The sequence below is a fragment of the Ambystoma mexicanum genome, chromosome 11 (genome assembly GCF_040938575.1).
Source record: "Ambystoma mexicanum isolate Mex_15411 chromosome 11, UKY_AmexF1_1, whole genome shotgun sequence".
In the NCBI taxonomy this organism is placed as follows: domain Eukaryota; kingdom Metazoa; phylum Chordata; class Amphibia; order Caudata; family Ambystomatidae; genus Ambystoma; species Ambystoma mexicanum.
Genome location: NC_090934.1, coordinates 989,212,839 through 989,234,311, shown reverse-complemented (window position 1 = coordinate 989,234,311; position 21,473 = coordinate 989,212,839). Strand labels below are relative to the sequence as shown.

The 21,473-nt window shown below is 46.4% G+C and overlaps 1 protein-coding gene across 1 annotated transcript in view; it reads left to right on the top strand.

The window, feature by feature from the left end:
• Positions 1 to 21,473, top strand: part of PTPN5 (protein tyrosine phosphatase non-receptor type 5) — an 814,933-nt gene that overhangs the window by 654,737 nt on the left and 138,723 nt on the right. Inside the window, exons 7-10 of the mRNA XM_069624164.1 lie at positions 4,655 to 4,841; positions 9,590 to 9,674; positions 13,902 to 13,981; positions 21,040 to 21,177. Of these exons, the coding sequence (XP_069480265.1) occupies positions 4,655 to 4,841; positions 9,590 to 9,674; positions 13,902 to 13,981; positions 21,040 to 21,177 (490 nt within the window). The remainder of the gene's footprint in view (positions 1 to 4,654; positions 4,842 to 9,589; positions 9,675 to 13,901; positions 13,982 to 21,039; positions 21,178 to 21,473) is intronic.

The window sequence follows — 21,473 nt, the reverse complement described above, 5'->3', positions numbered from 1 at the left end:
AATGCAAATATGTTGGTTGTGTTTTGGGTGTTAAGGCAGGTTAAGGAGTTTCAATGGTGGGGTGGGGTCAAGGATGGAGAAAGAGTGAAAGTGAGGGGATACACAGAATCGACAGCAAATTGAGAGATTGGGGAGATTACTAAGTAATGGGGTACGAGGAGGGGAGTGGTGCCAGAGGATCAGACAGTGTTAGGGCCTAGTCCATGTAAAATTATGGAGCGCTTGTCAGTCTTTCCTCCCTTGCTCAGTCTAGAGGGAGATGTTGGTTTAAAGGGCATGCAGGTAAGCCTCCGGAGCATTTTGGACTGAGCTTTCTTCCAGCTGCTGGCTGAGGTTGGGCCTGCTTCCCACACTGATATGATCCAAGGCATGACGGGGAATGATCAAGTGACATGCTGGAAGAAGCTTTCTCCACGCAACTGGAGGATGCCACTGTTTCGGCGGTGGAGGATAGCACATGGCTATTAAGTTGGATCACGCCTAGAAGCTGAGCCTTTTGCATAATGCCTCACCCAGGAAGGGTCCCGCCATGCAATGGTTGGGACACTACGGTTCCACCCACCACAGGGTGGGAGCCATCAGTATCACATCCACCAGCTTCCGCCCCCTCCTGCCCTTCTTACTCCTGACCCAATCCTCATCTTACTCCAGCCCTGCATCCAACTCCTGTTGCACCTCCTGCTGCCCCTGCTCCTCCTGTACCTCATCCACCTCCTTCTGGGGCACCACCTGGCTTTAGCCGAGCACTAGTTGACTACTCTTACAGGAGGTGGCCCTGATGCGGAGCAGGGCTATAGCAAGCATCGATGACAAGGTACGCGTTAATGTCTTTAGATTCCCCTGGGCCTGGCCTTTCATCATCCCTTTTCTCCTGATGTACCCATAAGAATTGAATAACCAAACAAAGGAAATGACCACATGAAGGCCAGCATTGTCACAAAAATCCCCCACTGTGACGCGGATGGTACCCTGAGGCCGGGGCCCTCCAGCTATAGTCGGGTCCCAGCTGTTGAATCATCAGAAGTGTACCTCACATTTATGTTTCCTGATGGGTTTGGCCCAGAGCTGATACATTATTGGCTTCTGGCGCAAGTGCCTGTCACACAGACAGGCTATCAGTCCCTGGGTTTAACTGCATCAGCTTGCAGTAGGATATAGAGAGGAATCTACACCACCTCGATGATATCCCAAAGGATATATGATCTGATATTGGGCAGAGGTTGCAGTGGGAGTTCTGTGTAGTCTCTGGGGTCCAGTATAGACCCCTCTCCAGTGACTGTGTCATTGTTTCCAGCCACAAAGACCAGGTCAGATGTTTGATTTTGGTTTGGGGTAGAGTGAACTCAGCATTACTCATGTCCTTGCAGGATTGTCCCTGGGTGGACGTCACAGCGGCAGGTTTCTGGCTGGGTCACCTGGACCACAGGACCTCTCTCCCAGCAGAATGGCCATTCCCTTAACCTGTGCTGACGAACAGCGGAGGCAGATGCTGCTGAGGCATTGCCCCACCTGGTCTTGCCTAAAATAGTGTCTGCTCCTGGTGTTTCAATGGAAAGCAGTATTTCAAATTCCAAAAGGTACCAAGCAGAGCTTCGCCATAAGGAGGTCTAACCAAAGTGTTGCTGTTTTTTTCAATAAGGCTTATACGCTTGGTGATCACGTATGCATATTCGTCCATACATTGTCAAGGCAATGGAGAACACCCTCAACCTTTGAGGGTAGTTCCAGTGAGGAATCTGGGCCTCTGCCCAAATCACTGGACAACATCCATTTAAAGATGTTGGTGGCCAGGCCGTAACTGGTGATCACCACATTTAACTTTTGCAGCTTGAGTCAGAGAAAAAGCTCAGAAGGCAGACTCACTTCAGACATTCCAGTCATATGGTGCAGAGCTTGTGGCTTCTGAACATTCTGGACAGGTGAGTCATGATCTTACTGGACTTAAGTCTATCCCCAAAACACCTTCTAGAACTGCATTACCTTGCCCTGGAATCTAGAAAGCGAAGATCCTGCATGCTCATCTGTGAAGCACAGATATGCTTCCTGAAATTGATCACAAGCAAGACTCCCACCATCTAGGGGGTATCACAGCCAAGGGATCAATAGAGCACTATTCTCTAGATTTCAAGACCAAATCCATGTTCACTTTGGCTGTCAAACAAAACAGCAGGTTCTGACTTGGCCCTAGGGAATCGGTATTAGTGTCTTTCCACTTAGGCAGGCTTTCGTTATGTCTCTGGACCTCAGTACCCACCCCTCCCCACTCTTCCCAAAACCATGTCCTTTCAGAGTTTCATTCTTGGCTTTTGTGGCAGGTATCAGTACCCCCTACCTTGTAAACTAGGTCTCGGGGCCAGGAAATGACACTGGAGGTAAGACCCCACGAGTTGTTAGACATCCCCTCCTGGTGGTAGGGAGCAGGCTTGACTGGCGGCCTTCAAGGTCTTTCACTTGTCACCTTAGGCAACTCCACCAATGCACAATCGTCCTGAGGATTGCATTCCTATTTCTTATCTTTTGGCTCTGTTCCACTCCTTTGTTCTCTCTTTTCTTCAGCTTCATCTCCTTGCGTCTGCCATGTTCTCTTACTCTTTCTTTCCTTCTCCCCCCTTCATTTTCTCACCCTCCTCTAGCCTTCATCTCTTTTAGCTACTGTCTCTCCCACTCTACTGCACCACATCCATGTCTCTCCTCTCTTCTCCATCTCCTTTGCTTCTCCTTTTATCCTTTCCACCTCTGCCATTCTTCTCTTTCTTCTCTCCTCTTCACCTGGCTCTCTCACATTTCCACCTCTTTTGATTTCCTCTCTCTTCTCTCTGCCTCCTCTTCTCTGGTTTCTATCTCCTCCGCCTCTGCTTCTATGCTCTCCTCACCTCCACCACATGTCTGCTCCCCTCTCCTCCACCTCATCTCGGCTCTCCCTTGTCTGCTGACCTCGTAACACCGTTCCGCCGCCTGTCACCGGGACATTACAAGTCCCTTACATTACAAGTCACGGCGGGCCGGCATGTCAGGTGGCGCAAAGTCCCATTCCCAAAGGACTCCACAGGAATGGGGATATGGAATCACTGGCACTGTTGCTAACGGTGCCAGTGCTTCTGTGAAAATCATGCTTGCAGGGCCCAGTACCCCGAGAAGGGCAGATCTGCTGGTAGCACCGATCGCTGCAGGCATTCTCATAGTCTGGCGGTCCAGAAAGGGTGCCGGGGCGTTGCTACCTGCACCCTTATTTCCCGGACGGCCAGGCTTGTAGTGAGGCCCATGTGTCTCTCCAGCTGTAACACATAACTCGCGGATGTCGCACCAATGGGTCCACGAGCGGCTTGCTTCCCATACCATGCCCTTACATTCTCAGCGTAACACTGATGCTCCCCACGCAATCTTGGTGTCTTCCAGTTAGGGGTGGGGGGCTGGTTCTACGGATGAGGCTAGTAATGGGGTGGTAAGCCTAGGGGTATGCCATATATGTCTCCTCTGGGTACTGCACTGCGGGCAGCCAGGCGGTGGGTCCCAGCCCCCAATGTGACCCAGGCCCATCACCTAGCCTTCAGCACGGGACCTCGTCTCAGGAGACTCGTGTCAGCTGCCCAGGTGAGGGTACTCCCCTGGGCACTTAGTTGTACATGGCGAGACCCTGTTCCATGAGATCCTGGAGTCATCGACTGAGTTCACCCTATCATTTGTTCCATTCATGAAACAAACAAATGACAGGGAGGCTCTGACAGCATCCTTTCCATCTTACAGCATCTTCGACCTAACGACATATGTTAATGCTTCATATGTGGTCCACCGGGATAGAGAGCTGAAGGCTTTACATGGCTCCTCTTTGCATACCAGTCGCAAGACACCCCTCCACTTGCAGTGCTTCCGTAACCCCCACTGTACACGCTTCTATCTTCACATTTAATTATATTGCTTCGATAATTATTTGCCTCAGATATATTTTAAAGCCGTGATTGCTCAAAATAAAACAAGGCGCGCAGCACTTTGCTTGGAGGAAATTAATGAACAGCAATTACAACCTTAGAATTAATAATGGATGTCGATAGCCGCGGCACATGTGATAATTGGTACTTGTACAGTGGCGATGCAGTTTCTAATTTGTGGTTAACATGAGTCGTTAACTTACAGCCGAGCCGAGTTGTAAGCAAATGTGTATCAACTGTGGTGAAGGTTTTTTTTGCGCACGAAATACGTTATGATATTTTATTTATTTATGTTTTGCATTTTTAAAGCGCTCACACAGCCCGCGGGTATCGAGGCGCATGCTATATATATTTATTGAGCACATAACCAACTACCAGTGGGTTTCTTTGCACTAGGGCAATCTGTTTACCATATGTGGTAAGAACTTAAGGGTGACGTGATCAGCCTATTGGGTCAGATGATGGCTTTCATTACAAGTGTTTACAATGTCCATCCTCTAGAGCCAGGGTCTGCAACCTGCGACTTTCCAGATGTGCTGGACTACTACTCCCATGATGCCCCACCATTGAATATAATAGCTAGGGCTGATGGGAGTTGTAGTCCAAAAACATCTACTGCAATAACTGCCCCTTTCTTCTCCCATGTTTATATATGTAATAATGTATGTCAATATGTTCTATGTAAGACGCTTTGGATAAATATAAATAACCAGTTTTGTTTGCCACAGGCGGGGCTCAAATGTTTCTCTAACCCTGGACATGTGCACGCCGGGCAGCCTGGAGCCCTACGGCCATGTCATGTCACCCAGAGAGCAGTCAGCACGAGAATATCTGCAAGCGGCCACAAACGTCCTCACAAAAGACGAGCTGCACGAGCGCGCTCTTGATTCCCTTGTACTTCAGACGGAGTTCTTTGTGAGTATTGTCTCAGTTGGGTGTTCCTGGACATGTTGAGAGGAAGAAGGAAAATGAATCTATAACACTGCTTGATTTATTTAGAAAATGTCACTCAGCAACATGGTGGGCCTCATTTCTAGCGCGGCAGTGAGTACGGTGGAGAAATGGTGGTAATTCCGTTACCATCAAAAAATGTGGCAGTAACAAAATGACCACCATTTTTATGACACAGCCGAATTCGGAGTTTGACCTTGAAGTGGAGGAGGAAGGGTTTGCATCCAGCAGGATGCTTGAGGTAAATCCTCCATTTTAAGGCTAAAGATCGGCAGATTTACTGCATGGTATTAGCGCTCACAACCCATCTGCCACAAATTGCCATTCTATGGACTCCAAAAATGGGGCGTTACACCGTCCTATAAGAAAAGGAGGATAAGAGGTGGGCACCACGTTTTGTTCGTAAAGCATTCAAACGTATCAGTTCGTTCTTTATTTCTTCATATTATAATGCATATACTAGGAGCTACCAGATCAAAAAAGGCCCTTTGACACAAGAGCCTTACGAAAACTGTAACCAAAAAACACTCAGGTGGAAGTCAACTGACTGACTCTGGTGCTCACACGTTGCCTTTTTAGGGGCTAAATTTGTTGTTGTCGACAAGTTTGATAGTGGTTCATATTTCTCAAAAATTATGTGGATTTAAATTCTTCTTGAAAAATTGTTTTCTTAACTTTTCACCCCTGTTTACTAGAAATCAATTTGCAGTCAATGGGCCTCATTCCGAGTATGGAGGTAACCATGCCGCTTTTAGCGGCATGGCTACCCCCATACCGGGTACCGGGTCCGGGTTCCTTGAATGGGGAAATACCAGGCCATTCTGACCTTGGAGGGCCCAGTATTACCCCATTCCAGGAACCCGGATCCGGTACATCCCCATTCCCATTTGAGCCGCCATGGGGCTCAATGGGAATGGGGAGGATGCTAACAACGGGCCTGTTAATGACGGGCCCGTTGTTAGCATCCTGGTCTGCCCTAGGGGACCCGCTAAGTACGTCTTGTAAAACCAGGCCTCCTTAGCGGGTCCCACAAGCAGACCTCGTAATGAGGTGGTAGAGGGTTAACGGCTCCGGCACCTCTACCAGCGCCATTAACCCTCTATCGCCTTCCTCGTAATGAAGCCCAATGTGTTCTATATTTGTAAAAATATGTGTTTTATTTACACAATTTTCTGAGGCAAAAAGACACCATGGTCTGTTATGAAGATTCTATTGCCAATGCATTTCGGTTCCTAGCACCATCTTCAGGGCCATCTTTTCATAATACGCAGTTTACAACACCATTATTCAACAAAATTTGATTCAAATTGCATTGTGCACGTATCATCAAGATAGATTTTCAAAATAAGGCACGATGAAGATCAAGATCAAGATCGATTTTCAAAAGAAGCCTCGATGACCGGTGCTAACACATGGTCAATGAATGGCAGCGTTGAGTTATTCTGCAGAGACATTGCTGATAACAAGGTAGCGATTTGGAGACTATATACTTTCATATAGGGAGGATACAATTGACTACATAGTATACTCTGCAAGTCCCTGATTAGCATAGAGGAAGCGGAAAGTCCCGATAGTGCTGTTGGGACGTGTATACTTGGGAGGATGTTGGAGTGCACGATAACCCTAGGTGATCTGGGTTGACCGGTAAACTGTGCCTGAATAGGGCCAGCCGGACCATTATTGGTAGATCTGGAGGGGAGGCTGGTGCAGTAATGAAACTGCTAGGTTGATTATTACGTGCGGTAGGAGCGTTATCCGTGTTTGAGTCAAGATGGCGTGCGTAGCCTGCATTCTTCCACGCAGCGGTGTCGCACCTAGGATTTGCGCCGGTATAGGATTCTTTGTGACGGATGGGAGATCGCTGCGACCGGATTAATGGGACAATGCTTCGTGAAACTAGACAAGCGTTCCTCACATAGGGCAGTATAGGTGCTTATCCCCTCTTTCAGGGTGCAAGGGTTCGCACATATGGATAAAGTTGGCGATGATAGGAAAGCGGTAGGAGGGATGCAGTTGGGAAGCGAGTGAGACATGGAAAGTGACACAAACTGGTCAGCAGGATCAGGGGGTGCATGCCGGGTATAGGCGTTGACGTTCATGCAGCTTCCAGCGGCCTGGCAGGGCCGGAGAGGGGAACGAACGCTAGGCCTTTACAGGGGGACAGCTTTGCCTGCCGGCTTCCGAGTTCACAGAGGATGTTGGTAGCGGTCCTCCAATCAGAGGAGGATGCAGGCGGGCTTCTGGGAGGAGGCAACTCAGGAGTTTTTGGTTCAGAGAAAGTGCTGCCACAGATATGAAAAAACTGTAGGGGTTCACCTATCTACGTATGTTGATTGGCATGCTGGGAGCTGCCTCAAAAATAACTATAATGAAGTGCTGTGTACTGTAGGGAACCCGGTGATGTTTTCCCGTCAGGGAAACACATTGCGTTTGTTCTATGGTCAGGGCTGAGGGCCAGGATCACTTGTTGTCTTTCCCGTAAGTTTGCCGCAGTGCAGATTCAGAGAGGGAGCAGCCAGGTAAGAAGTCTAAGGATGGATTTGTCTGTTACTCCTGTGCGTTCGCAACACGCGGGTCCTGCGCGACCTGTCAGTTAGTAGCCTGCTCCTAGGCACTCTAGTCAGCGGCGTAGGCAGGGTAGGGCCTGAGGGGCAAGGCCCACCCAAAATCTGTAAATGCCCACTCAGAAGCGCTGTGTGGTTTTATTTACAGATATTTTTGTCAGTGCAGTGGGCCCAACTACATTAGCATCAGGCCCCATTTGCTAGACAATCCTGGCTACGCCTCTGTCTCTAGTATTTACCGGCTTCATTGCTTCTTCTGGTCGGCCGGGTCCCAGGGAGGTAGGGCCCCAGTAAGGTTTACATTTCTTGTGTAGATTAGAAGGGCGCTGTCACCTGACTTCTGGGCAGGGCTGGACTGGGAACCAAAAGTGGCCTTCGACATGTTTTTCAAAGTGGCCCATATAAACATATACTGGAAGCTTTGCGCCATTCATTACTTCATCCGACTTAAAAGAGATCGATGGTGCAGAGGACCGCTGAGAAATCTGTAGGCCAGTCCATTACTGTCTCTGGGCAGGGTTATGTCTTGCCAGGCTGCAGTATTCATTTAAAAGTTCCCCCAACGACTGCCAAAGCTCACCTCAGCCTCTGGGTTGCCCGACGTGTGCTCGAAGCGCCATCTATTGGCCTCTGTCAGTATTACAATGATTCTCATTCAAAGACCAGTTGGAAGAGTTCTGTCTCCAGACGTTTTCTGAATCTCAGGTGATTTGATTCTGCTCTCGGTTTAGGTTTGAGTGCTTTCCAGAATCTAGAGCCCAGCACTCCCAGTGACCTGCCTACATTTGTGATGCTCTGGTAGCACCACTATTGCCACTGTTTTGAGCTGGGTGACTGCAGCAGAGTTCCCCACTAATATACTCATTATGAGTGAGCCGGTACGGAAATAAAGGTGCTGGTAACACGTTACCGCCACCTATTCCGGACCGGCTCACTTCGAGTCTGCCGGTAGGGTCACTGAAAACCGGCAGGCCACTACCAGCAGGTATTTCGCTAAAGCACTGGCACAGTTAACAACAGTGCACGTCTTTCAGTATTCCCATCCCCATGGGAGTTTACTGTATCGCCGCCTCCTGTGATATCCCAGTAATACCGGAGGCGGTAACGGTAATACGAGGTTGCTGCAACCTTACTGGCATCCTCGTAATCAGGCCCAATGATGTAGAGCAAAGTGTGCCTCTGTACTAATAAGCGATGTGATAGAACAAGGCGCAGTAGGCCACACATCATTGACATTATTACTACGCCCCAAGATAGTGCTCGACCCATGCTAACCACATTTTGCAGAATTGTCAGCAACTTTCTGGCTACTGGGATTACAAGAGTGGTTGCAGGCTTACCACAAAACATTTAACAGCTATTAACACACTGTACCACTCTACTGAAATTCCGGTATTCAGAGAATTTTCATCAGAAATCTACTTTTTTGGTACTTGATACAGAAAAGCAGAGCTTAAAGTGGTAGGCAAACGCGAGCCGGAGCTCTTAAGGTGGCGTGGCCTGGCCGGTGTCATGCCGCAATTAAGAGGCAACACTTTCCTGACCTGAATGTTGCCTGTTATGACACACCTCTTTTTGGCCACTGCCCGGCTCGATTTTGCAAAAACAGCTGTGGCCTAACAAGCTGCATTCATATCAGGTACGTGTTGCTGCATCATTGCGGCACAGACCCCCTTACAGGCCCCCCATTGCATCGACCATCACCCTACCCTCGCACCTGGGGTTAGAGGGTGAGGATCCCTGCATCTCTAGTGAAAACGGGGCTTGGTGCCATAAAGAAAGAAAAAGCGAGGCTTTATTTTCTAAAGCTTGAAGCTCTTGTGTTTACACGAGAGCTTCAGGCTTTTGAACAACAATTCCTTTGCTTCTAGTGTGCTGGGATTACCAGGGGACTTTAGGGAGCCCCAGTAGGGCCCCATCTCGAGCACAATTTTCAGAGACTGCCGTGGCTCTGCCTCGCCTAGCCCCGGCCCACTTAAAGCCCTATATAATAGCTTGAATGCCCTCCTGTAAACATGTCTATACTGTTTCCACAGCATCTACTCGCTTAGCGCATAAAATTAAGCATAACTTCATACGTGCATTTAAAAGCTGTAAGCAAACTTGTATGGTTCTCAAGCAGACAGCTGCTCTTTTTTTCTTTTTCAGGAAATTCCGATGAACTTTGTTGATCCAAAGGAGTACAGTATTCCGGGCATAGTAAGGAAGAATCGATATAAAACTATTCTGCCAAGTGAGTGTGAACTATTAAAGTGAGCAATTGCTATTGTCTGCTTTTACCCCCCTCCTCCAGCCCCTGTGCTCTTAGGGAGAAGATGGAAGGAGGTACTTTAAAATTAACTGTTAAGGCTTGTTTGTTTTTGGCTTTTTTGAGCTTTTGAACTGTGTCAAGATGGCCTCACTGTGTATTTTTATATGTTCTAATTGAATTGTATTTGTATTCCTTGTGGTTTGTGATATTGATTCTAAGGAGGGTAGGAAGTGAGGCTGTGATTACCGTATGCACATCTCAATTGGGGGAATTACCATAAACACACTGTGTGTCAGCAGATGCAACAAATACAGGTGTAAGGAAATCCTGATTATGCTGCCAATTCCCGACTGTGTTGTAATTTCCCACCAATCCCCAGGTTGCCCATACAACCATACTGCGTGATCTTGGGAAAATCACTCTGTCATTTTAGCCGAGTTGCCTTGCCTGACAACATTTGGTAGGACTTAAAAACATACAGATGGTACTATGAAACTCTATGGAAAAGCTAGCCATTTGTGAGGAATTCGACCATCTCCATGGTGGTGTGCACACGCCTGGGCTTTTTTGAAATGTTATTTGAAATTGAATGATGGCAGGTCAACTTCTGAAAACTGTGTGGGGCTAATCTGCACACATTTTTCTATGCTCACCGCATTACATACACATAGGGCCTCATTCCAAGTTTGGAGGTAGCCATGGCGCTATTTGCACCATGGCTGCCTCCAAAACCGGGTCCGGCACCGATCTGGTTGAATGGGGACTTACCGGGTCATTCCCAACCTGGAGGACCCGGTAAGTCCCCGTTCAACCAACCATTCCCCATTCCCATTTGAGCCCCCATAGGGCTCAATGGGAATGGGGAAAGCGTTAATAACGGGCCCGTGAATAGCAGTCCCGTTATTAGCGCCTTGGTCCCTTAGCGGGACCCGTAAAGGACATGTGGTCAGATGACACGTCCTTTACGGTTCCCACTAAGGGACCTCGGAATTGGGCTTAAAGGATTACCGGCACCGGTCTCCTTAACGGTGCCCGGTGTCCCTTACCGCCCAACTCAGAATGACCCCCATAGACTTGTGTACTCTTGGTGGACACAGTCTATAGGCGCAGTCCTCCCTAGTTTCAATGTGACACCCAGGAGTGCATCAAGGCATCTCAAAAGCACCTTCCCCTTGCCATCGCCACCCTAATTAAATAACAAAGGCTCCATGGATCCGCCCTATTCTTTGTTGGCCCGGCAAAAGGGTGGCTGCAATTAAACATAATTATCATACAAATAGAGTATACTTCAAACAGGCCCACATGGGGCATAGCTGCAGAGTCTACCAAAAGACAGGAAAACCCCCAACAACCTTTGATATGCACTGTGTCAACGTGAATCCAGCTCCCGCCCCTCAGTATCAAGGGCAGTGAAGTGTCATGTCTGGTACATGTGTTAACAGTAGGCAACCCCCGCAGGCGGACTCCATTCAGAGGGTAGGAGTATTTGATTTGATGAAGACAGAAAGTCTGTCCTTGCCACAACTTCAAGGGAGACCTGCCTTTAATCAGGAACCACAGAGAGCTCAATTAACCAAAGAGACCTTTTGATCCAAAACAGAAAGGAAGATGGGTGGGACTTAGTAGTACATGTTTTCACCCCTTTACCTTCCCTGTTGCAAAGCACTCTGGTTATGACCTCACACATAACAGAAGAACGTTGGTGGGGACCCAGGATTGGTTCATTAAGGTAGGCTTATCCTACACCAATCACTAGGGCCCATTTGGCTTTAAAAGAGTGTTGAGCCCCTCTTTTGGCAGATCATCTGAAGACTTTGTAAGGAGTAGCAAGAATTGGGACCTTAGCTGACGGTAAAGTCTGCCTTATATCTTCCACCAGTAAACTCCAAGAGGGTTGCAAGATCCCTTGCCTAAACATCTCCCAGGGAACAGAAGGAGATACTGAATCCAGAGGACCCTCGAGCAGCTCCAGAACCGGTACCCAGCCAGCACACAACGTGCCCTGCTAGGCTTTGCAAGCAAGCTTCCTAGGTGGGCAGTGCCAGAGAGTCTCTGAACCAAGCGAAGGACAAGGCTGTTTCCTGCAACACTCTGCTCAGCTTTGGGCCGTCTGCAGCTCGAGGGGCTCGACTGGCTCAAAAATGTCCTTTAAGGTGGACGTCGGTAGATGCTTGTTGATGCACTTCTCCCAGCTTCTTCACTGGGCTTGTGTCGTACTTTAAGGCAGATGGCCCAAAGATGAGGACAGCATTGCAGGCAGCTGCCTTGTCCTTGGTTTGGTTCAGAGGCTCGCTGGCACTGCCCACCTAGGAAGCTTTCTACAGAGGTTAGCAGGGCACGCTGTGTGCTGGCTGGGTACTGGTTCTTGAGCTGCTGTAGGGTCCTCTGGATTTGGTATCTTCCTCTGTTCCCTGGGAGATATTTAGGGGAGGGATCTTGCCTGGCCCTGGGAGGTCCTGGCCTTTGTTTACTGGCGGAAGATGTAAGGCAGGCTGTACCTTCAGCCAGGGTCCCATGATGGGTTCTTCTTGCTACTCCTTGCAAACTCTTCAGATGATCTGCCAAAAGAGGTTCTCATGCCTCTTTTTAAGCCAAATGGGCCACAGTGATTGGTGTAGGCTAAGCCTACCTTAATGAACCAATACTGGGTCCCCACCAACAATCTCCTGTATGCGTGAGGTCATAACCAGAGTGCTTTGCAACAGAAAAGGTAAATGGGTGAAAACATGTAATACTAAGTTCGACCCATCTTCCTGTCTTTTGTGGATCAAGGGGTGTCTCTAGTTAATGGAGCTCTCTGTGGTTACTAATGAAAGTGGCTTGTCTCCCTTGAGGCTGCAGTGAAACCAGATTTCTGTCTCAGTCAAACCACATACTCCTACCTTCTGAATGAGGTCTCCCTGCGGGGATGACTACTGTAGACACGCAGTCTCAGACATGACATTTCCCTGTCAATTGATAATGAAGGCGGGAGCTGGCATTAGGATGACAAAGCGCATATGAAAGGGCGTTAAGGGTTTCCTCTCTTGTTTGTGAGACTCTGCAACCAGGTATCATATGGGCCTGTTTGAATTAGACTCGAATTAGTATGTGCATGCTGCCACCAGCAACAGGGATCAACAAAAGTGCATGGTGGATCGATGGAGCCTTTGTTATTTAATTAAGCTGAGCATGGCAGGGGGAAGGTTTGACCCTCTCCCTTCTGAGATGACATGGTGTACTACTGGCTGATATCCCAACTAAATACGACAGGGGTGACTGTGCTTGTAGGCTGTGTCCACCTAGAGTACACAGGTCTATGTGTATGTCATGCAGTGAGCATAGGAAAATGTGTGTAGATTAGCCCCACACATTTTCTGGAGGTTGATCTACCATCATTCAATTTCATTTTAAAGTTAAAAAAACAAAAACAGGCGAGCGCAGACCCACCGTGTGGATGGTCAAATTACTCAGAGATATGTTGTTAATTGTACATGTATTTTTCTAACCAAAACTTCAATCATTATTTCATAATGATAAAAACAGTTTACATTTTAAATTACTTTATTTGTAATGGAGAACAAGGTTTTCCCTGTGTTAATAATGCAACCAAACATACAAGTTTTACAACTAAACAGATATAAGAAACTGGTGATTGATTATTCTTCCAGGGTGTAACTTTTTCCCAATGATTTTCTGACAAATTAGTCCTTAAGCAAGGGAGTTCTGAACTCTGTCGTTCTTTGTATCAATGCCAATCTTGTCCTCGAATCTTAATAATTGATGTCTCATTTAATTTTCTCTCAGAATGATCTCATCCTCCATTGAAAAACAGAAACTGATTTGCAGTGTTCTTGTACTCGTTTTTATTTTGTAGAATAGGTCTAGTTGTTCCTCTTAGTCTGGTACAAATATGTAGAACGATTCAGATTGACGGAACCTTAATTCTGAGAGTGACTGCGAATGTGGATCCACATGTAATGTGGTTAGATTAATTACAGTTCCATGGATTTTTGGAGCCAATAAGCCCTCTACACAGGCACCTGTATTAATTGAGATTTGATATGTATATTTACTATACAGTGTAAGAAATGATTTGCGCTTGCATATTATGTAAAGATCTACTGTACATGTCTTTTGTTGACACTAGAGACTTTACACAGTACACAGCACTCACACACAGCACTCACTCTGACTGGGTCTCACCATCTTGTTATTTGTGTCTTACAGATCCTCACAGCAGAGTATCCCTTACGTCACCCGAAGAGGATGACCCCCTCAGCTCCTACATCAATGCCAACTACATAAGAGTAAGTAATGCACAAGGACATGTGTAGGGAATACACCTTGACGAGGATGTTACATTGACTTTCGACACCACCCATATTCTACCTGCTGTCTACCAGACAAGGGGTCCTAATTCACTGTCCTTAATTGCCCGCTGTCAATCAATCACCCAAATCAGTGCCCAGATGTTATGTCTTTCATCTGCCTACTGATGTTTCTGCTCCTGGCTACACCCCGTTGCAATGTGTGCTCCTAGGAGGGGTCCATTGTAATACATGTGCTATAATATTTACTCATAGGCAGGGCCATTCTAATATTTATACTGTGATATTTACACCTAGATGGGGTCCATTGTGATGCTTTCACTATGATATTTACTCCTAGGCTTACTCCACTGGAATTCTTTCACTGTGGTATTAACCCCTAGGCTTATTCCACTGGAATTCTTTCACTGTGTTATTAACTCCTAGGCTTACTCCACTGGAATTCTTTCACTGTGATATGTACTACTAGATGGGGTCCATTGTGGTGCTTTCACTGATATTTACTCCTAGGCTTACTCCACAGACATTCTTTCACTGTGGTATTAACTCCTAGGTTTACGCCACTGGAATTCTTTCACTATTATATTTACTCCTGGATGGGGTCCATTGTGATGCTTTCACTGATATTTACTCCTAGGTTTACTCCACTGGAATTCTTTCACTGTAATATTTAATCCTAGGCTTACTCCACTGGAATTCTTTCACTGTGGTATTTACTCCTAGGCTTATTCCACTGGAATTCTGTCACTGTGATATTTACTCCTAGGCTTACTCCACTGGAATTCTTTCACTGTGATATTTACTCCTAGCCTTACTCCACTGAAATTCTTTCACTGTGGTATTTACTCCTAGGCTTATTCCACTGGAATTCTGTCACTGTGATATTTACTCCTAGGCTTACTCCACTGGAATTCGTTCACTGTGGTATTTACTTCTAGGCTTACTTCACTATAATTCTTTCACTGTGGTATTTACTCCTAGGCTTATTCCACTGGAATTCTGTCACTGTGATATTTACTCCTAGGCTTACTCCACTGGAATTCTTTCACTGTGATATTTACTCCTAGCCTTACTCCACTGAAATTCTTTCACTGTGGTATTTACTCCTAGGCTTATTCCACTGGAATTCTGTCACTGTGATATTTACTCCTAGGCTTACTCCACTGGAATTCTGTCACTGTGGTATTTACTTCTAGGCTTACTTCACTATAATTCTTTCACTGTGATATTTCATAAAAGGCGGAGTCCGTGGTGATAAGTGCACTGTATATTTGCTCTTCAGCAGGCTCACTGTGATATGTTCTCCAAGGTGTGGTTAACTGTGATGCATGCTTTATGATATTCACACCTAAGAGGGGTCCGTTATAGAAGTCGAAATGTAATCTTTGCTACTAGGTGTGGTACTAGCAATATCTGCACTGTGATACTCGCTCCTAGGTGTTATCCACGAAATGCTCCCCAATAGGTTGGGTCCACTGTAATATTTGCTGTGATGGGGGCCATTGTGACCATGCAATCTATATGGGCTCGTGATTTTATTTAATCACAACTGACTCGCCACATAAGGGACTGCACACAACCCATGTCATACCTACACAGGGCTGTTTTATCACTTCACCCTACTCCAACCCTAACCCCCCCTCATCCTTAACGGCTTTGATACTTCTCCCCCATTATTGGGTTAAGGAGACCACGTCAGATATTACTGCCCAGCTACCCAGCTACCCAGCTGCCGGAACACAATATAACCATATACCGGACTTGTGCCCCCAGTAGCTTGCCCCAGTGCTAGAGCACACCCAACTTTAAGCTCGAGGTAGTTGCTGAAGTTTACACGTACACCCGGACAGCACCACAAAGAATTCTCAGTTATAAATATCATACCTAATGAAGGCTCTTTTTTGTAATCACACTCCCAGTGTTATTCTACAGCTGGACCGAAATTCACTATATACTGCCAATGAACATGTTCTCACTAGAACAGCTATCCCTCACTTACCACTGTAACTGGACTTCATCAAATAAAACTTCAAGCCTGGGTATAGCCTAACAGTAAAGCACTCCAACCAGCAGTCCGCGCTGGGAAGTGAACATCCAACCCAGGAACAAAAGCCTCAAACGGCTAATTCAATTATCTTCAGACTCTAGTCTTTTGGTATCAATATTAAACACACCAAGCACCAACTTAAAGAACCCAGATGTGACCCGTACATTCTGCTACAGAAGGAAGGAGCTGTAAACGACCCCAAAAAATGAAATTAGTCTCTTATGTTGTGCTTCATGCCGGACTCCAGCCTCTACGCGCAGCACCCTGAGCCCGTGTTGCTCAGTGTAGTCCCGTTTACAAGACCAGAGCTTTGTCCCTGGGCTATCGTACAAAGCAGCTATTTATTTATTTATTTAATCTTTTTTTTTTATAACGCGCCTAATACCGTATCTGAGTTCGGTTTGTAAGCATGGATCCGGGGTTCGAACCTCTGTTGCTCTGCGTGGTCTTGCTTCCAAGACCAGTGTGCTATCCAACAAAATACAATCACCCCAGAATTGTTGACTGTGGCATCTACTTTTCACCTATTACCTACCATACCCATAGTGAAAACAGAGAAAGCGAAAACACCACAAAAGCAATGACACCCGGAACACGCTCCATCTTGTGCTGCCTCTCAAGATACACCCAAGAGTTTCAGCTACACTCGACACATCAAGCAGCCAAGGAGAACCAGCCAATGAACATCATACAATAGAGAAAAAAGAAGGCAGCTAAGGAACCGCTACACACCCTACAGAGGTAGAGTAGCACTTGAGTGAAAAACCAGCACAGAAGCTGGACTTCATATCCTACACAGGCCCACACTGACCAGACACCTTATACCAACTACGACTCAACCTGGCATTGAAATTGAAAGTGAGGAACAGCACACGCCGTAAACTGCAAAAAAAATGGAACAGCCACACATCTACAGCTCAAAATCACCTGAGAAACCACAGGGAGGTGGAATATCAAGACCAGAAAAGAAACCTCTTAGAGCAGCTGAATGAAGAGCTTAACAGAATGAGTAATCAAGAATCTAACTGAGGGAATCCCTGTTGCATGATAAAAAAGGACTAAAAGCGCCCTCAGCCCTCAATTGCCATTTGCCTCTGGAGTAGCAGCTTTCTGACCCCCTTCTCACAACTATTGCATCAGATAAGGCCATTGAAGCGAGAGTTGGGAATTGCCCGGCCAGGACTGGAACAGGCTTCACTTAGCCAAAACCAGAGCCAGGGAGATGAACCTGTGCTCAGATGTGGATAGATCTGGCATGCAGAGGTCTGCCATCCGTGGCTCTCCAGATGTTCTGGAACATGACTCTCATGATGCCTCACAATTGACTGTGGTGGCTGGGGCTAGTGGGAGTTGTAGTCCAAAGCCTCTGAAGAGCCAAAGGTTGCAGACTCCTGAAGCAACTGAACGAGTCCTGTCATAGAGAAAGACAAGTGATGCCATTAACTTTGGCAATTACTAGAGCCGAGAGGTCCACCACCACTCAGCAATTCCTAAACATTTGACAAATATCAACACTACCAACACTAGTATGTATATGATGTCGGGATGAGAGAAGTAGTTGTGCCCTTTGATGGACCTTAAGTTCTATCATTTTATACCAGATATCCATATACATAAGAGTTTGTGCAACCAATTCCGCTTCCACTGCTTGTATGCGACTTCATGACAAAAACTTTTTCTAAGCTCCTATACCCTCATCCATAGTTCGCCCTGGGCAAGGCAGCCCAAAAGCAGCACTTCATTAAAATATCTCCAAAGATACAAACACACCATCCAGAAACATCTCCTAGTTGGGCAATGCCTAAAACACTACATTCCTTCCGTATTCTCCCATCCATAGTAAGAGCCCACTTTTTTTTGCCCCAGAGTTCAGGTTTCCTAGCATATGGGGTGGCAACACCTGATTTGTTGTACAGCCGGGCCCAAAGCCAGAGCATGCAATTGACAGCATCAAATTTGAAAATCCTCAACGAAACCATTCAAGAGGCAGAGTGAACTCAGAGACAGAGGATGCACCACACCCTTTAAATAGCCACATGCAGGATGAAGCTATGCGTCGAAAACCAAAGGGCAGCATATAGGGGCACGATCCCACCTGCCTCATATTGACTAGCCAGTGTAGCTCAGCTAATTTGTGGCACCTGAGTCCGCGATGCCAATAAAAAAGAAGGGATTGCAATTTAGCAAAGAATCTCACCCGGGACCACACCAGTGTTTTCTGAAACAAGTACTGTATTTTGCGAACCACTATCATCTTTGCCAGTGAAACTCTACCGAAAATAGATCATGGGAACATAACCTCCTGGTCTTCCTCTCCAGGTCCATGATATACATCTCATTGATTCGCTTTCAGCAATTCAACCACATAACTATGCAATCCCACCCAAAATGCTTAATCTCCCTACCATTCTCCTATATGAGCCCCTATCCAAAGCATCACTGTCCCTGATGTAAGCCTATCCAGTTTGTACCATTTTATTTTTATTCCAGACTAGTCTCCAGGTGTAATCACAGCATATGTCATGAACCCCACAACTCAGATGCTTGTTTTGTTCCTCATGGGGTACAATGTATCTATTTGAGGCGCAGACACAGCGGGGGATGGGAGCTGAGAGAGAGAGAGAGAGATAGAAAAATAGAGAGAAGGGTGTCATTGGAAGCTAGAGAAATGGCATTGGTCTGCAAATGGTCAGGGATAGGAATGCAGGGTTGCAGGTTGTGTTGCCTTGTAAGGCTTTCTCCCGCTTTCCCCCAGATTAACTGACTCCCCTCGAAGATTTCCTACCACCTTACACTACACACACAAAGCCCTCACAGAAGGCCACTCAGGCCTAGCTAGTAGCACATCAACACTAACCAAGCCACAACTAAGCTCTCCTCTTCAGCCTTATTGCACTCTCCCACATCAGCGGCTACCCAGGCCCAAAGCAATGCAGTCTATCAGATCTTGGGCTCTTCCTTATGAATAACATACTCCCAAGTTTCTTCTGCCAAACCCGTAGAAAGCAGATTGGCCCTCTGGACCCGGATACTTCCGACTTGCCCCCATCAACACCACAGGTTTTGCATCTGCCTTTCCCACTGTCCCACTTATGAACCCCGCCCCCTCTTCCCTTACAGATGCAAGCACAAAGCACAAGGCCACCAATAGTGGCAGACAGGCGCTATACAAGACCACTTACATTACATTACATACAGCATCTACATAGAGCAAGATTGTCGTATTGAGTCCCTGATGGGCTAATCCTCTATGCCTGTGGCTATGCCTGAGAAGAGTTGCTAATGACTCCATTGGTATAGCAAGCAGCAATGGAGAGTGGGGCACCCCAGGCAAATTCAACACTTTTAGGTGAACCTGTCAAACAACATCAAATTAGTGAAAATTCTCACCATAGCATCTGCGTATAATTGCTGTATGCTCTGCAGTAATAATCGGCAAACCATATTTCACACATAATTATGAAAAGACAGGCTCGCGCCTTCTAAGACTGGCCTCACATAGTCTTCTCCTCAGGGCAGTCCTCCATCATGTTGTCAACTTAACTTGCTTCTAGAGTGAGACTCAATCGGCAATCCGGCCCAACCAATCTTTGAAGGCTTGACTTCAAAGACTAAAGTAGCAATTTCTGAAAATCTACATAGCTGTCAGTAATTTGGCATCATATTATCTGTGATTATTGGAAGGCAGTTTGGTTGTTTGTGAGTGACTTTGGGTAAGTAGTTCTGTGGGTGTCGGTTGGTCAGAGTTGTTGTGGGTGGGTGTGGGCATACCGCTGTGGGGCAACATAATATGGGTGGTGGTTTGGATAGCTGTGATAGAGGGAACGTTTTAGTTGCTCTGGGTGAGTAGTGGTGGTGTTTGTTCTTGGGGATGTGGTAGAGCCTTATGTTGAGTGATTGTGTCAGTGATTGTACAAGTAGGGGTGTGTGTAGCGGAGGATGAGTGGACTTGAGTGCCAATGATAATGTACATGACTGTTATTGGTTGATGGTGGCATGGCTGAAGGTGGAGGTGCATTAACATACAGAAGTATAGCTGGGCAGCTGTCAACTACAAGGGTACATCCCACAAAACACGTGCATGAGCGCGATAGAAATAACAATATCAATATCAACAAAGGGTTTTCTAATGACAGCTGCTAGACAAATATAGCATAGCTTGAGTTCTCTAGGATGTCACTCAGAAATCTGATGTGGAATGCATCCTGTAGTTGAAAGTGTTCCATCTATGGCATTATGTTGTGTATGCCACCCTGTAGCATTGTATAACCCCCTGCACTGCCCCCAGGGACCGGCATTGCAGGGGGGGGGGTGTAAAATGGAGGCATGAGGGAAGAATAAAAAACATAAAAAACTCAGGTCTCCTCTCCCCTCATCATATAACAACCCTCAAATGAAAAATAATACTTTGGCCCCTGCTGCAATGGCATAGCAGGTGATTATGAAAGTCATAATCCTCTCTCGTGACATCATAGCCAGGGCATAGAGCATCCAGAAAAGGAAATAGTTGCTGATGACTTCCTGTCGAATCCACACACAACAAAGTGCTTCTAGAAATAGAGCAATACCAGTGGTGGAAGTGGGTGGGAGCTGTTGGGAGCACTGCTCCTCTATTTGACTTTTTTTAGCTATACTTTTATTTTAAAAAGAAACCTTTCTAGAATTGTTTAGTTTTCAAATCAAAGTGTAGGAGGAAGTTGAAACTTGCACTTCAGGGCACTGTACTGAACATTCCCTTAAACAGCAGTTGCGTTTGTTTGGGGGTTTGGATTGAGCGTGGGAGGGGTGTGGAGATGAGGTTTGTGGGCAGCGGGAGTGGGCCAGCAGGGAACATAGGTCCACTGCTCCTTTTCATACACTTTGATCACTGAGCAATACAGACTTAAGAAGCTGGATTACAGTTATATCATATGGAGATATTCTACCTCCATAAATACAAGTGAAAATGCATAATGTCATAATGGGTGATCGTTTCTTGTTTTGACAACAGGGTTACGAAGAGAAGGAACGAGAGTACATTGCGACGCAGGGGCCCACCGTTAACACTGTCAGTGATTTCTGGAGGATGGTGTGGCAGCAACATGTACCCATCATCGTCATGATCACCAACATCGAGGAAGTGAATGAGGTACCAGTGTGAGCGGTGTTGCACGCATGACATACGAATTGTGAGAATTCAATCACAGCCTGCTGACGACATCCTTTGAACGTAGCACATGTATTGAACATCTAAACATTTGCTTTTTTTTCCTTGACGTATTTAGCTATGGAAACGTTGAGCTAATTTATCATCAGTATCTATTTTAAAATCGATGCACATTAATCAACTATGATATGTAAATGAAGAAAAACAAATAATGTATTTATATATATTATAAAAAGATTTTGGGACCCCTCTATAACTTTGCCCCCCCTTGACGAAAC